The 15,864-nt window shown below is 37.0% G+C and overlaps 1 protein-coding gene across 1 annotated transcript in view; it reads left to right on the top strand.

Annotated features, from left to right (window-relative positions):
* The window catches only part of LOC121145313 (glycerophosphodiester phosphodiesterase domain-containing protein 4-like), a 72,905-nt gene that overhangs the window by 42,845 nt on the left and 14,196 nt on the right, over nucleotides 1-15,864 (top strand). Inside the window, exons 11-13 of the mRNA XM_040964043.1 lie at nucleotides 3,122-3,278; nucleotides 9,498-9,719; nucleotides 10,622-10,776. Coding sequence (XP_040819977.1) covers nucleotides 3,122-3,278; nucleotides 9,498-9,719; nucleotides 10,622-10,776 — 534 coding nt within the window. The remainder of the gene's footprint in view (nucleotides 1-3,121; nucleotides 3,279-9,497; nucleotides 9,720-10,621; nucleotides 10,777-15,864) is intronic.

Genomic DNA, 15,864 nt, shown 5'->3' with positions numbered 1-15,864 from the left:
CAAATTTCTTACAGACAGCATGTAGATGGCTCATGGTATTAAAATTATTTCTACCAGTTTCTGTCTTAATTGGTATCATTAGATCTTCTATGTTGAAATATATTTGTTGATAAGTTATGCTTTAAATCTGCCATTCTAATACTAATTTTATTTTTATTCCTTTTGATGTTACTCTGCTTCCTACTTCCAACCCTCTCGTTAGTTGTGTGAACTTTTAAGAATCTCTCTCTGTATATATTTAGTGTATCTCTTTGTGTAACTTTTGGCTTTAATTGCTCTAGAGATTACAAAATATATATGAGGGGTCAAAATTTATTGAAAATGAGTAACTTTAGTTACATTTCTCCATTTTTAAGTCCAGAAATACACAAACATGTACACAAACTTATCCCATCTAACACTGAACATCGTACCATTTCAAATTGAATGAAGCTCAAACAAGTTGAGTCCTTTCTCTTATTTCAAAATTGAGACATGCTTCAGACAGTGTGTGCTTTTTGCCTCAAACAACTTTTACGATCTCAAGAGAACTATTTAAATTTTATCCTCTGCATTGCTTTTTCTTTATTCTTGATGCACAAAGTTTGCTTTTGTAACCATTTACTTTTGTCTGAAAAACTTTCCATTTAGTTCTTTATTTGATAAGGTTTTCTACTTTTTACTTATTTCATAACTATTTTCTAGAGCTAATTTTAAATCATTTACTCATGATTCCAACACCTATTTCTCTTGATGTTGACACCGATCTGTTATCTTTTTTCATTCAAGTGGAGATTTTGATAGATTTTGTATTGTGTCTTGAACATTTCAATAACAAAAAATTATGGTTCTTGTTTATTTCTGGCAGAATCAACAAGCTTAGATTCAGAATATGGCTTGATCAACATTTGTGGGCCCAGGTTCAGGCACCAGTTTTGTTTTCTGTGATTCTACAGTACCACTTTGGCCTTTCCCACTTGTGTGCTCCCCGGAAACCTATACACAACCTGGGCTATTTTCCAAGGCAATGTTAGAGTATTCCACTGTACATTGCTCAGTGTTTATATGTGATTTAAAAGTGTGCCTTGGACTATACATATAGATTTTAAAATTTCCCTGGTCTACCATAGCCATTCCTCAAATAATTAAACAAAATATCACTTTATTACTCAGCAGTTTCAATTCTGGTTAAATATCCAAAAGAACTGAAAGTGGAGTCTCAAAAACATTTCTGGGGACTAGCATGTAAGCATAGCATGCTAATCACACACCTGTGGCACTGGCATTCCGTTATAGGCATTGGTTCCTATCTTGGCTTCTGGACTTCTGACCAGCTCCCTGCTAATGGCCTGGGCAAGCAGTAGTGAATGTCCCAGATATAGGATGCTAATTTCACAAGTGGTGGCTTTTCTATCCTGCTGCACCACAATGGCAGCCTCACATATTTATGTTTTTAAATTTTATATAAGAAAACAACATCGTTATCTTAATAACTGATGTAATCATTAGTAGAAATAAAAAATAGAATTAAACAGCATCAACTATTAAAAGAAAACCATCAAAATTAGAGAAAACCTGACCAACATTAACCAACAGTATCTAAATGACTTTTATACAATACTCAACCAATGAACAGCAGAAAAAAAAACAAGTCTTTTCAAGTGTTCACAGAATATATAACAACATAGACTTTTTCTGGACATAAAGAAACCTCAAAAGATTTGAAAGAATTTAAATCATACAGAGGAATCCTATGTTCAGAGTGGAATCAAATTAGAAATTAGTATCAAGGTTAACAGAAAGATATCTAGACCCATCTTTAAGTAATCCATGAGTTAAAGAAGAACTCTATTATTTTCCCATTAAATGTTTTATTTTTTCAGTTTTTTATGCCAAATGATTTTTGGAAGAAAATTAAAAGCAGTTAAATAACCTTGACCCAATATTGTATATAAAATGTAAACCAAAATGGATCAGTGAGTCTATGTTCATTGCAGCACAGTAACGATGGCTAAAAGGTGGAAACAGGTGTCTGACACTAGATGACTGGATTAACACCTTGTGCTATATACATACTATGGATTATTATTAAGCCAAAAATATGAATCAAGTCTTCTGCAGCATGGCTGTTAGAATATGGATGATTCTTGAAATAAATCAACCACAAAATGGTAAATAATGTATGACTCAAGTCATGTGAAATATCTTGAATAGAAAATTTATGAGACAAAAGGCAAATTAGGAATGAATGTTTAGTTATATATTCAAGGGACTTTAATGCCTATTTCCTTGGAACTTAAAAAAAAATGTAGTTTCATCCTCAAATTCTATCTTGACTTCCACTTTAATTTTTTTCTCTTCTTTTCTGAAATAGCTGGGTCCCTTTTAGGCTTCCTCTCCCTGTGTCTGCACTGCAATCCTGGTATTTACCTGCAGGAAGGGCCACCTACAGCCTATGTAATGATGTATTTTATTTTGTTTCCTTTGTCTCAGTGATCATTTTGTGCTCTCTGTTGTCAGTTGATGGAAAACAGATCTATTTCCTTTATTTTGCCCTGTGTTTATGGTAGGAAAGTAACTCATTACTCTTCTCCTTCATGACCATTGTAGTTATTCTCTTCATAGATATTTTAATGGAAATGACATAGAGAGTTTTATGAAGGAGATTCTCTGATGCAAATAGCAGGACCAGGAACTTATCTAATGATGTGAGGGTCTAGGACCAGAAATGTTCGGGGCAGGTGCCTCGTTGGGAAGAGGGTCAGAAGAAGGTAGGTTATGTGAGTGATGTAAAAGCCTATATACTGTACTTCCTGGAACTAGGACTCTGCCTTATCTTCAGCCTCATTTTGCTTATTTTCAGACCACTGCCAAAACCACTCTTTCCCTTATGTCAAAAAACTCCCAAATAAAGTAAAAGCCTTTTTTTCCACCATCGTTAATGTCATAAAATATTGATCCCAAGGACAGACAAATGCAACAATTTGCACATGACTTATCCTTAGTCCTTTGCTGAGATTTTAGAGAATAAGGAACCTTTGTAGGACTTGTAACTTTGAAGGGCTTTCTGGGAATCCTGTCTGTCAAGATGGCTAAGTTCAGCCTATCTACGCCTGCCCCTCTTTTCTGCCTCTGCCTGCAGTATAGATCATGTGCCTTTCCTCATGCATGACTATGACTTGAGAAGAACAACTAATATCAGAGAAGTCCTGCCAGAAGCAGCGTTGCAACATCCTTCCCTCTTCAATTGGACATTCCTGTCAACTCTGAATGCAGGCAAATGGTTTCTACAGTCAGGGGTAAGAAACATTCCCCAGTTCCACACAGTTGCACTGAGCCCCGTGTATGTTTAGGCTCATGTACTGTTCCTAGAAATAAGAGGGCATAAGTGAAGTGGACAGACAGTTTCGTAATAGGGCTGTGCATTTGGCAGGAAAGCTTTTCTGGTAATGCAATCTACTTTCTTCTTTCTGGATTTACCAGCGTGAAGAAAAAACTTGTAAACTTCCTTTTGTCAATTCCTTTTTATCCTTTTTATTCTGAAAGGGGGCTAATAATGGATATGGTAGAGTGTAAAGCATATACTGTGTAAAATGTAATTTTGAGACAACAATGAGTATTTCCTCTTGAGGGACAAGATGATGGACTTCATGAGAAATGTTGTTTGTGTTGAGGGAATATTGTTACTAAGTGGAACTGTGGACAATGGTGGTGAAATATTTCCGAGATTACACTGTAATTGAGTAAAAGACTGTGTGTGAGAGAGAGCCCAGGGGAGGGAAGTAGGGAAGAAGAGTCAGGTATTAGTTAAGGAAAGATAGAGGGTATAGGTAAGAAAAAGATGGAGAGAAGAATCTAGAAAACATATTAAAGAGAGATCTTTGTAATACCTAAATAGCAAATTAAAAAGTTGAGTATTTTGAAGTAGGTAAAAGTTTGGTTTGCATTTGAGGGAGTTAAGCCTGTTTCTTAGGACATATGAAAAAAAAGAAACAACTTGAGGTTACAGTTCATGTTATGGCTAGGGGAAATCTGTGTGACTTAGATTATACCTAATCACTTATCATTTGAGATGTTGATTTGGAAAATGAATATCTTAACAGCATAGAAAACAGGCATCCATATTACTAGTACATGTTGACAGCAGAGATGATATACTTTGGGATCACCTATCTTTAGATCGCTTATCAGGTTAACAGTGTAATTAAGAAAATAAATATTTGGACTGGTACAGTGGTATAACAGGCTGTTCCTTTGCCTGTGGCACTAGCATCCTGTATGCACACTGATCTGTGTAATTTTATTAGCCAGTGATAATATAAGAGTGAGGTGAGGTGGATTTGGAACAACCATTGCTCCCCAGAATGTCTCTTCTCATTCGAGCCCATAGGTGTTTGTTTATGTGAAAACAATGTGGTTATTATGATTTTCATGTTTCTCTGTATAGCCTCCATGATACATTTCATTGCACTTAAAAACATAAGGGAAACAAAACTAAGATATTCCATTAGCATGTGTATGATTAGTAATCCAGTTAATATTTTTGAAAAATGTGTATTCTAGATGGAAAGTAGCTGTTGCATGTGACATGTAACATATGGCTTACAAATGTCTTCATAAGATTTATAGAATTAAAAATAAGTGAAAGTTCGAGGTTGTAGTAATGCTTGATGAAACAGAAGAATTGATGAGTGTGTGGCTGACACTTTTAATTAGTAATTTTCCTTGGTAGTCTTTCTAGTCTTAGTTGTCTTTTTAAGATTTGTTTATTTTCAAGGATGAGTGATGGTGTTGAGGGCAGAAAGAAGAGGAAAACTGATCTTCCATATATTAAGTAACTCCCTCGATGCCCACGCAGCATGACTTGCTGCACTCACCTGTGCTGCAGAAAAACACCGAACAACAAAGGAAGGACTGAATTGCCAGGGCACTGATAGAGGGAACTTTTCAAAAAGGAAATCACAAAACAGCACAGACTTCATAAACCAGTACTGAGAAAAAAACAAAACACACAGCTTCTATGCCACTGGCTTCCTAGTGGGAAGGATATAGGAAAGAGAATGCAGCACCACAGCCCAGGGCCAGCATACCATGGATCAGCAGCCCTAACTCCAAGAGAATTCCATGGCCCTCGCTAACTTCAAATGCAACCTACAGAACTGACTGAGCAACTTCTTTTTTCCAGAAATGGAAGTCCTATTGCCCTCCCTCCCTGCAGAGTACCAGATGCCCATCTGTTGTAGTAGAGCTTCTGTCTACTTCCATTCTGACTTAAGGGATAGAAACAGCCCTGCTGCTCCTGCAAGTCACCAGGACCACAGCAGACTGCACCCTGCAGTTCTGGAAATTCTGAGCACAAGCCTCTTAGCCACACTCAGTCTGTGCTCTCAGAGAGTATTTCCTCAGCGTTTTAAAAATTTTTATTGGAAAGTCAGGTATACAGAGAGGAGGATAGACAGAGAGGAAGGTCTTCCATCTGATGATTTACTCCCCAAGTGACCACAACGGCTAGAGCTGCGCTGGTCTGAAGTCAGGAGCCGAGAATTTCCTCCAAGTAGTCCACGTGGATGCAGGATCCCAAGGCTTCAGAAAATCAATGAGAGTGAAACAATCCTGTGAAGAAATGGGCAAAGGAAAGGAACAGACATTTTCAAAAGAACAAATTCATATGGCTAATAGACATATGATAGGATGATCAGGCTTCCTAGTTGTCAGAGAAATACAAATGAAATACAAATGAAAACCTAACTCAACTGGCCTACATTCAGAATTCTTCTAACAACCCCTGTTGGCATGGATGTAGGGAGAAAGGTACCCTCCTTTGCTATTGATGGGATGTATAGGCTATATAGCCACATTGAAAATCAATATAGATAGTGCTAAGAGAACTGAAAATTGACCTGCTGTATGACCCAGCTGTCCCACTTCTGGGAATATATCCAAAGGAAATGAAATCTGGTCTCAATTAGAAACCCTTGTGCACAGTGAAATAAGCCAATCCCCAAAAGAGAAATATTGTGTGTTCTCCCTGATATAAGGCAACTTTCATGCAAAATACAAGATCAGTAGATCCATAGGCAAACATACATGTATAGTCATCTAGAGTAACTGTATAAAAGAGACTGTCATGTCAAGATGTGAAGACACAGTGTGCAGCTGTACGTCCAAATCAAAGAACTCCCAATGAAACTGTTAAATAGATCTTGACAATAGGATGCTGAACTTTTCTGTAATTGTCTATACCTATAATGTCAGGATACACTTAAATAGAATGATGGACTTATGACTGTTTTTGAAGGATTATACTATTATAATGTAGGTGGAAATCAGTGGGAACAGGGGAATTAAGGCAGGGGAAATCCCTGAGCCCTTGAAACTGTATCATGAAATAAATAATTTTTTTTGAAAAAGAATAATAATGACAATAAACTAGTGGATGGAAGTGCTCTCTGCATATCTCGCTACCTCATACATATGTACATACATATATAAATGCATGAATAAACAAAAGAAATAGTACCCTTGAGTTACTTAAAGTGTTTTCTTTTTCCTTTGCCTCTCCTTTAAAAGACGAACTGACTTTTGTCTGCTATTTGTGAGCTTCTGGAATGAAAATTTACAAAATGTTGGGGTCCCATCTGTGACTTGGTTCCCCCTGAGTGTCTTAATTCTCAGACTTGTCCGCACTGAGTCTCAGTCAATTTTGCAATCGTACTTCAGGTTTCTGTAAATTCCTGCTGCAGTTCCTTCAGTAGTTTCCAACTGAATCTTTTTGGAATCTCTGCAGGGACTTCTTCCTAGCACCTGTCCGGCTCTGCAGCCTTGTGGACGGCAGTTGGCTGTGGATCGTCATCTCTCTCACAGATCAAGAAGAGTTGGTTTCCATTCTCTGCATCTCTTCTTTATTTTTCAGGTGGAGTGACATCTCCCAAGCTTCATATATATGGAAATGCAAACTGGAAGTCTGTTACTTTCTGAAGCAGTAAACTAAAGTCCACATCAACTGTAATGTGATAATGTGCGGTGGAATTTACTGAGGCTTAAAAAGAAAAAATTTACTGAGACTTCTAAAAATAATGTCCATGCAATATTTCTTCTGGTAGCTCTTTCTGCAAAGCTGATTCCTAACTAAAATATGCGGGAGAAGTGGCATAAAGAAGGAATGTTCTTCTTGACAGTGATCTCAGTTGCTTTTTGTTGGAACATGTAAAGGATTTAAGACTGTGAGAAATGCCCACTACCTGAGTGATTTTAGTACTCTGAGCAATATGATTATTCTCACAGTAGTGGAGTTTATGCTACATGTAGTGGCATTCATATCAGCAATAAAACCGTATTGCTAAACCTCTGTATTTTGATCATTTCGCTCAAAGTTGTCTGTTGAGTTGGAGTGTTTCTCTTGAGACAGCATCTAGGAACATATTTGGGGTTCATTGTCCTTCTGTTTCTTAACCAATATGATATACTAGCTCTTCTAATCTCTCTGTACTTATAAAACATCTGCAAAGGAATAGAGAACAGAGGATTTTGTTTCTGATTTTTTTTAAAAAGAAACAAGTATTTTATTTGTGGAATGAATTACAATAGTTTATAATAAATTATAACACTTATGACTTTGTTATTTCCTTTGCTAAAATGTTCAACCAAATGTTGGGATATAGTCTAAATAAGCATTGTCCAATTCCAGTTTATTTTTCTGATTAAATCCCATGTTGTATATACAACAAGAGACAATTTGGTCCAGCTGTTACAGCTACCCTTCTAACACTGTTTATTGGAATCTAATTTTAAACTCTGTTGATTAATACTTTTTTCAAATTTTCTGTTTTCATTTGGATTTTCTCTTTCTGTTACTTGAACATTTTCCTTACTTTTGGTCTAACAAGGGAACCAATTTGTCTGGGTCTGTAGCATTTAAATTTTTTTTGTATTATAAAATAAATTTTTATTTCCCAAGAATTCAGAAAAACCTTAATTGTGACCCTCAACTCAAATACAGATCGTATCAACCATGGTTTCATTGAGTTTCTGTGATCTGCCCTCTTCTCTAGTAATTTTATGGGCTAGTGTACAATGTTACTGTTTCTCTCCTGAAAAAAATAAGAAAAAGGGCAGTTTTTTAGGAAGCCAGTGGAAACAGGAGTGGCTATAATATAGGTGGCAATGAAAATGAAAAGTTACACAGAGAAAAATATGGAATTTTAATGTGAAGAGTTACTGCTTCTCTTAGAAATAGCCTTTGACTATTGCCTTCATCTGCAAATGGTCTAAAATTGGCAAAAGTGATAATGAAAGTAGCCATTGATTACATTTAATAGTATGTATGGTGAGCTATGTGTAAGGTATATGCTCATTGCAAAGAATAAGTGGTACTTCCTGTTGTGATAGAGGTACACCTCTAATAGAATCAGTAGGCAGTGAGGGAATTAACATGAATTGTGTGTTTTTCTGTGGACCAGGCATGTTCCCATAAGCTGTTAATATCATCTTTAATCTTCAGACTAATCATAGGAATAGCAGCTAGAAAACCCCTTCCTTTTTCCATTTTGTAGTTCTGGAAACTGAAGGCATTTGACATAGCAGTTAAGATGCCAATTTGTATATTTTGTTGTAGTATTTGGGTTCAAGTCTCTTCTTCCCCCCATTTAAAAATTTCCTCCTTATGTACATCCTGGGAAACAGCAAGTGATTGCTCAAGGAAATGACTCCCTGCTACCTTTCGTCTGAGACCTGGATTGCATTCCCAGCTTCTACTAGCTTAGCCCCAGTTATTTAGAGTATTTAAGGGAATGAACTAGTAGACAGGAGCTGTTTTTTTTTAAATTTATTCTTTCATGAATAAATGTTAATTGTTTTATTGCATGTGCACAACAAAAAGTGTATTGAGCCAGCATTTGAACTTAAGTCTATCTAAACACGTACAAATAACTGAAGGAGGCAGAATGAAGCATCAAATTACAAGGCATGAAAATGGACCTTTGGAATTAAAAGCTACAAAATTTTGGTTTAGGAATATTTAAACTTCATGAAGGAGATATCATTGGCCTGGACTTAGAGCACGATTTTAGCAGGTGAATGTGACAAGAAAGGCAAGTGAGGAGTAGAACTGGGATTGAGTCCAGTTCAGTTTGTAGACAGAGCACATGTTCTTTTTCCTTCACAATACTAGAACAGTGAGAGCACATGCAGGAAGCCAGTGTGACTAAAAGGGAATGAATTACATGGAATTATGGAGGAAAGGTTGGAAAGGAAGGTCAAGAACAGAATAAAATATTATCAGTGCAAATATAACAGGTTCTAGAATACAGAAAAGAAAAATCATTCCAAACACCATAATTACTGATAGAGATCACAGTTTATTTCTCTGATAACTTTTATCTCACAACTGATGCTTCAGAAGACCTGGTGGATTGAGCGGTAATGGAGCAATAAGGAGCTGGGTGTGGAACCACATAGCAGGAGAACTAGAAAATGCTTTGGTTAGGAACCAATGTATTCTCTGATGTATTTATTTTTAGCGCAAGCCATTTTACAATATGAAACCTCTGTCAGAGGCTGATAAAAACAGAGCAAGAAATCAGTCAATTCCAAAACTAGATGATTTGTTGGAACTTGCAAAGAAGGCAAATGTGTTTTTGATATTTGATCTTTATGGCCCTCCAGCGACACATCCTCTCACGACTTCGTTTGTCAAGCATGTAACAGATCTGATCCTCAACTCTAACATTGAGCCACATCTGGTATGTTTGTCTCAGTATTTATAGTTAAGGTTGTGAGGTGAGTACTGTGTCCTTGGAGTATAGTCGTTGTACCTGTCCTTGACCTACCTTGTAAGTTTTCCTGACTTTGGGATAATTTGCTTCCTGTGGAAATGGAGATTGTTAAATTTACAGCTACATGGAATAATCAACGAGCCAGATAAATTTGTCAGTGGAGACAAACATTGAGTCTGTTTGCTATTCTAAACCATGTGAAGTAGCAACATCAGTAAAATGTAGTGTTAATAATTATGTGATGTGACTGTACCATCACTAAAATGGATCTATTTGAAGGAGCCTGAATAATCCTAAGGCTTTGAGGACTTAACTTTCCTAAATGTTATGTGATGACAGCTGGCTCTTAGTTACACTGAGATTTATTCCTCAGATTTTTCGGAAGTAAGTGCATTTGAGCAGTTAGTTGTTTTAAATCAAAGTCCCAGAATAAAAAAATGCTATGATAGAAACAAATGTGTCTTGCAAATGGAACTGTTTCTACAGATGGATCATGACTGTCCCTGTTGGTAGGAAGTTATTTCTCTCAAGGTGATTTTTAGGTACCTCAATCACAGACATTTTCAGTTACCACCTTTATCTCATATTTGCCAACTCTTTAATAGCATGAAATTTTCTGTATACAGAGGGCCTTTGGCACTTAATTAACTGGTGAATGGAACAGTTCTAAGAAAAAAGCTCTAGAACAGCCTTAGTGAAAACCCCATTATAAAAGTTCATTAACTAACATTAGATGAAATTGACTCTTATTCAAGGATTAGAATCACTATAGACTACCAGTGCTGGAATGACACTACTGATTCTCTGTGGGGTCTGTTGTACCTAGGCAAGTAATTATTCATTAAGGGCCTTTCTGTTTCTCCTGGCAGATTTACTGGTTGTCAACTCATGACAGACAGTATGTCAGGAAGAAGGCACCTGGTTTTCAAATGGTGGGCCGGTTATATACCACTAAAGAACTTAAAAAAGAAAATATCAGTACAATAAATGTTGACTACAAGAATTTGTTCTATAGAGGTTTCAGGTAAGTGATCATAGCATTCTTGTCATGTATTGCTTTACTTGCACAGTATTTGTATTCCAACTAAGCTAAATTTTTCCCATTCTGGAATTATTTTCTGTGATTATCTTCTTGGAATCCTATATAGTATCCCTTCCTCCTCCCTCCTTCTGCCAATAAACACTTATCAAGCGTGAAACATGCTCTTGGAACGTAGACTTCAGTCCCTGTTTTGTACTACAATGTCATCATTTAACACACTTTTTTGTAGGCTTGGCATTTCTGTTTTTATATAAACACTGAAAAGTCAAATAAAAAATAATGGTTTATTTTTTCCTACCAATATTAGATGGAGTACATTACCACAAAAATAGCTTTGTGACTCAGGTATTTCTTGTAGGCATAATTAAGAATATAATTAAACCTTTAAAAGGTAATGGAGGAGCTTTTAGCTTAAGAGTCTAAAGGCAGCGTTCCAAATCCAAGTGTCTGGTTTCAGTGCCTAGTTCCTGCTCCTGACTGCGGCGTCTTGTTAATGCAGACCCTGGAGGCAGTAGTGATAGCCCAGGTGATTGAGTTCCTAACCCCCCAGGAGGAACAGACCGGCCATTGTGAGCATTGGAAAGTGCACCAGTCAGTGTGTGCTCACTCTTTCTCTGTTTCATTTTGATTCATTCTCCCCCTACCTTCCAGCTTTGCAAAACAACAACAATTAAAAAAAAATCAGATTTCAAAATTCTAAATATACTTGATTGAGAAAATAAAAACAAAATATCCAAGCATGAGAAAAAACCACCAGCTACTATGTCTATAATGAATGACTGGAGATCATTTTCAGATTGAAAGCACTTGAGAATAATTTGGCAAATTTCCAGTTTCCTATCATTAATCATTACTTAATTTAACCCATTCCACTTTTTCTTTGAGATTTTTATTTAGATAATTTTAAATACTTCAGAGACAGAGACAATATTTCTTGGAGATACATATACATACATGTGCATGCATATACATACATCTGTCTGTATTCCCTTCATATTTATATGTATTTAAGTATAAACTGTCTGCTTGGTTATCATAAAAATTACCCTGTATGTCCTCCTGCATCCCAGAGCATGAGCCTGGCTACTTTATGCATCCCTGTTCCTGTTTTCCCTGTGTTTCTGCTCAGGTGTGGTTGATTATATAATGATGTGTTTTTTCTTTTACCATTTTAAAATCATGTGTGTTTTGCCCTGTTTCCTTTTATTAAGATTTCTGATTACTTGGACATACATCTGTTTCCACCCACTTTTTTTTTTCAAGTAGAAAATGGCATAAGGATGATGATTTCCTTCTCTCCTAATACTAACTTAGGTTGACCTGGTAGTCAGAAAATAGCTATCATCACTTCTATTTATTGAGCCATTACTATATGTCACATTTTGTGCTTGTTAGACCAAAGACTGTGTTTAAGATACTGACCTGCATGTCAGCTGCACATGTGACTTTGGGCAGGTTTGTGTCCATTTCCTCCTCTGACTTAACAATGGTAGCTGCTGGAGTTGAAATACTAAAAGACAGATAATTTTTATTATGCACATAGTAAAAATCTGGGCATATATAAGATGACAGTAAATGTTAGCTACTGCTTTAACTGTCACCACCATTCTATGTGTATCATTTTAGATAGTGGGGGTTAGGTAATTTATCCAAGTTAATGAAATTGGTCAGGTATGACACACTTCAGAGTCTAAATTCTTTCTCTGCTGTACCTTTAAAGTTACTTATTAGCATAGCTGTACAGGCATAGTTGCAACTGGCAACAGATGTAACAGGAATCCTCTTTAAAAGCTCAACAGTTACAAGTAGGACTATATGTAGTACCATTTCTCTTTTTATCTGAAAGATCAATATAAGCCAGACATTCTTCTGCACTGGAGGGAAGGCTGTACTCCCATAATGAAAGTAAGACTTTTTTCAAATAAATGTACTGTGGTGCTGACTCTGTTAAGTTCACAGGTAAGACTTTATTCCAAATCATTCCCCTCAGAGACCTCTACGTTGTAAGAGTAAATGGTTATACCATAAGTATCTCTACAGTGATTACAGTCTCATTTCCCCTCTGATCAGTGTTTGCTTCCTAGTCTGTAACAGCAATCACAAGAGATTGTGACTTTGCCATTTTAGGCCTAGTATTTTAAATGCTTTACTTTACTAAAAAATATATGAATATAAAGATGCCCTTTGTTTTTATCATGTTTAGAAATTGATTTATGTGAAAGACAGAGCGAGCTTCCATTTGCTGGCTCACTTCCCAAATGACCACAATGGTTGAGGCTGTCCTGACCGAAGCCAGGAGTCTGGGGCTTCATCCAGATCTTCAGCAGGGGATCAGGGACTTATGTACTCAGTGCATCTTCCACCTTGCCAGGCACATATGCAGAGATCTGAATCAGAAATGGAGCAGCTGGAACTCAAACCAGTGCTCTGACACAGGATATGGGTATGAGGAAGCTTAACCACTTGCATCACAATGCCAGCCCTGTTTGATTTATGTAAAACAAAGATTCATTTGTTTTTACTTGAGAGATGTATTTTACAGAGAAGGAAAGAAACAGAGAAAGATCTTCAGTCCACTGGTTCACTCCCAAATGGCCACAGTGGCCTGAGCTGAGTGGATCCAAAACCAAGAGCCAGGAGCTTCTTCCAGGTCTCCCGTGTGGGGGTAGGGGCTTAAGAACTTGAACTCTATTCTCCATCCTGTAAGCAGAAAGATGGATGGGAAGTGGAGCAGCTAGAACTTAAACTATCAAGTGGAGGATTAGCCACCATGCTACCCTTCACTTGGATTTTTGATACATTTTTGAAGTGTTTTCAAATATTTTAAAATTACTACTTTTTTAGTTGGTAAATTAATTGCATACATTTATAGAATATAATGCATTTTGATATGCAATGTGCAATTATTAAATTGACATATCATTGCTTCATAATTTTAGTTTTTGATTGTAACATTTGGGATTTAGTTTCCTAAATATTATGCAATATACAATATATCATTGACTCTAGTCATCCTGTTTTGTAATAGATTTAAAAAATGTATGGCTTGGGTGAGTGTTGTGCAGTAGGTTAATCTGCTGCTTGGAATGCCAGCATTCCCTATGGAAGTACTCTTCTTTCAATACAACTGTCTATAAATGCTTTCTGGCATCTTGGGAGGCAGTGCATGACAGTTCAAGTGCTTGGGTTCCTGCCACCCATGTGGGAAACCCAGATGGAGTTTCTGATTTCTGGCTTTGGCCTGGCACAGCCCTGGCTTTTTCTGGCATTAGGGAAGTGAATCAGCACACAGAAGACTTGTCTGTTTCTCTCCCTCTCTCCATTCTCACCCTCTTTCCATCCTTTTCTCCTTCTTTCTACCTTTGAAGTCGATGAAAATATTCCCCATCCAAGTGAAACTTTGTGTCCTTTGACCAGCATCTTTCCTCTCCTTCACTCCCAGCTCTTGGTAGCTACTATTCTAAATTCTACTTCTGTGAGGTAGACTTTTTTGGATTCTGTATATAAGTCAAATCGTGTGGCATTTGTCTTTCTATGCACGATTTAATTCATTTGGCATAATGTTTTCCAGGCTCATCCATACTGCAAAATACAGAAATTCCTTTTTAAAGTTGAGTAGTCTATCCCACATTTATTTTACTCCTTCCATTTATGGACACCTGGGTTGGTTTCATATTTTGACTGTTGTGACATGAATGGAGAAATGCAATTATCTCTTCAAAATTCTGATTTGTCTCTTTGAATATATATCTGTAGGATTGCTAGATCATACGATGGTTCTATCTTTAACTTTTGTGAACCTCCATCTTATTTCTGATAATGGCTGTGTTGATTTGCATTCTCTTCAACAGTATAAAATATCTTTTCTGTACATCTTGTCATCACTTCTTTTGTCTTTTTTGTAACAGCCATTCTAACAAATAGGGGGTGATTTCTCACTGTGGTTTTAATTTAGATTTCCTGACAATTAGTACTGTGGAACATTTAATATATTTTTGAAAAATTAGCTTCTGTGTTATTAAAATTATTTTATATGTTAGCTGTTAACATCATATTTATAGTTTCAAAGTATTTTGCCTACTCTGTGAATTGTCTTTCCTCTGTTTCTTCTTAAACTATTCAGAGGCTTCTTAGTTTAATATAATTCTAATTTTTTTTCTTTGCCTGTCCCTTTAAGGTCACATACAAAAAAAAAATCACTTCCCAGAGCATTGTCATGGAGCATTTCTCCTATTTTTTTTTTTATTTATTTATTTTATTTATTTATTTATTTATTTTTTTCTTATTAATAAATTTTATTTTGACATTCTTTACATAGTTAATTAGGGTAAGAAGGTTCAAGGGCTACAGGAAAGTGGATAATACTAATATGTTTTCCATATTGTTACCTTCATGTTTAAAAGGGGGGTATTAAGGGAGAAGGCCCACCCAATTTCCCACCCTCCCCAAGTCCCGGGTGTAGGGCATGCTCTGAGGTTCTTGCTCAAGTGGTTTTGATATTGCAACAGTTATGAATCGCTGTCAATCTTGCCGCTCCAAGCACTATGAGGTCTTTGAAAAATCCACTGATTGACATAGTCCATCATAGCTTAGATGGTTGGTTGACCTGTTCTGTCTTCTCTCTTTTCTTCGTTAGGGTTCTGAGTCCAGCATTTAGATTAGGAAGATCTCCAAAGAAACTTCTTGTATGTGCTAACAAGTACAGGGCCTGGCACCGTCCATCGCTCCAATCAGCTGGTGGTTGCAATTCCTGGGTTGGTTCTGTTTTCACTCCCGACTTCCACTGGAACCAATGGGTGTTGCAGTCCAGTCTGGTTCTGCCCAGCACATACTTGGCCCTCACATAAACCAGCGGGAGCTGTAGCCTAGGTTGGAGCGACCCACAATAACCCCAACCAGGCCCACCCCCTACCCTGGTTTGCCAGTAAGTGTAGCAGTAATCCAGTCTGTCCCACATCCCATTCCACCCCAGCCGCTGTCTTAGTTTTATGTCCTCCCGTGGAAGTGGTAACCCAAGAGGGATGAGCCCACTATTTCCCTCCCAGGCCTCTCCCACTCCCAGATTCCAGT

This window comes from Ochotona curzoniae, unplaced genomic scaffold (genome assembly GCF_017591425.1).
Source record: "Ochotona curzoniae isolate NIBS_2020 unplaced genomic scaffold, NIBS_Ocur_1.0 scaffold_3223, whole genome shotgun sequence".
Taxonomy (NCBI): Eukaryota; Metazoa; Chordata; class Mammalia; order Lagomorpha; family Ochotonidae; genus Ochotona; species Ochotona curzoniae.
Note: the sequence above shows the minus strand (reverse complement) of the source record. Positions and strands in the feature narration are given on the sequence as shown.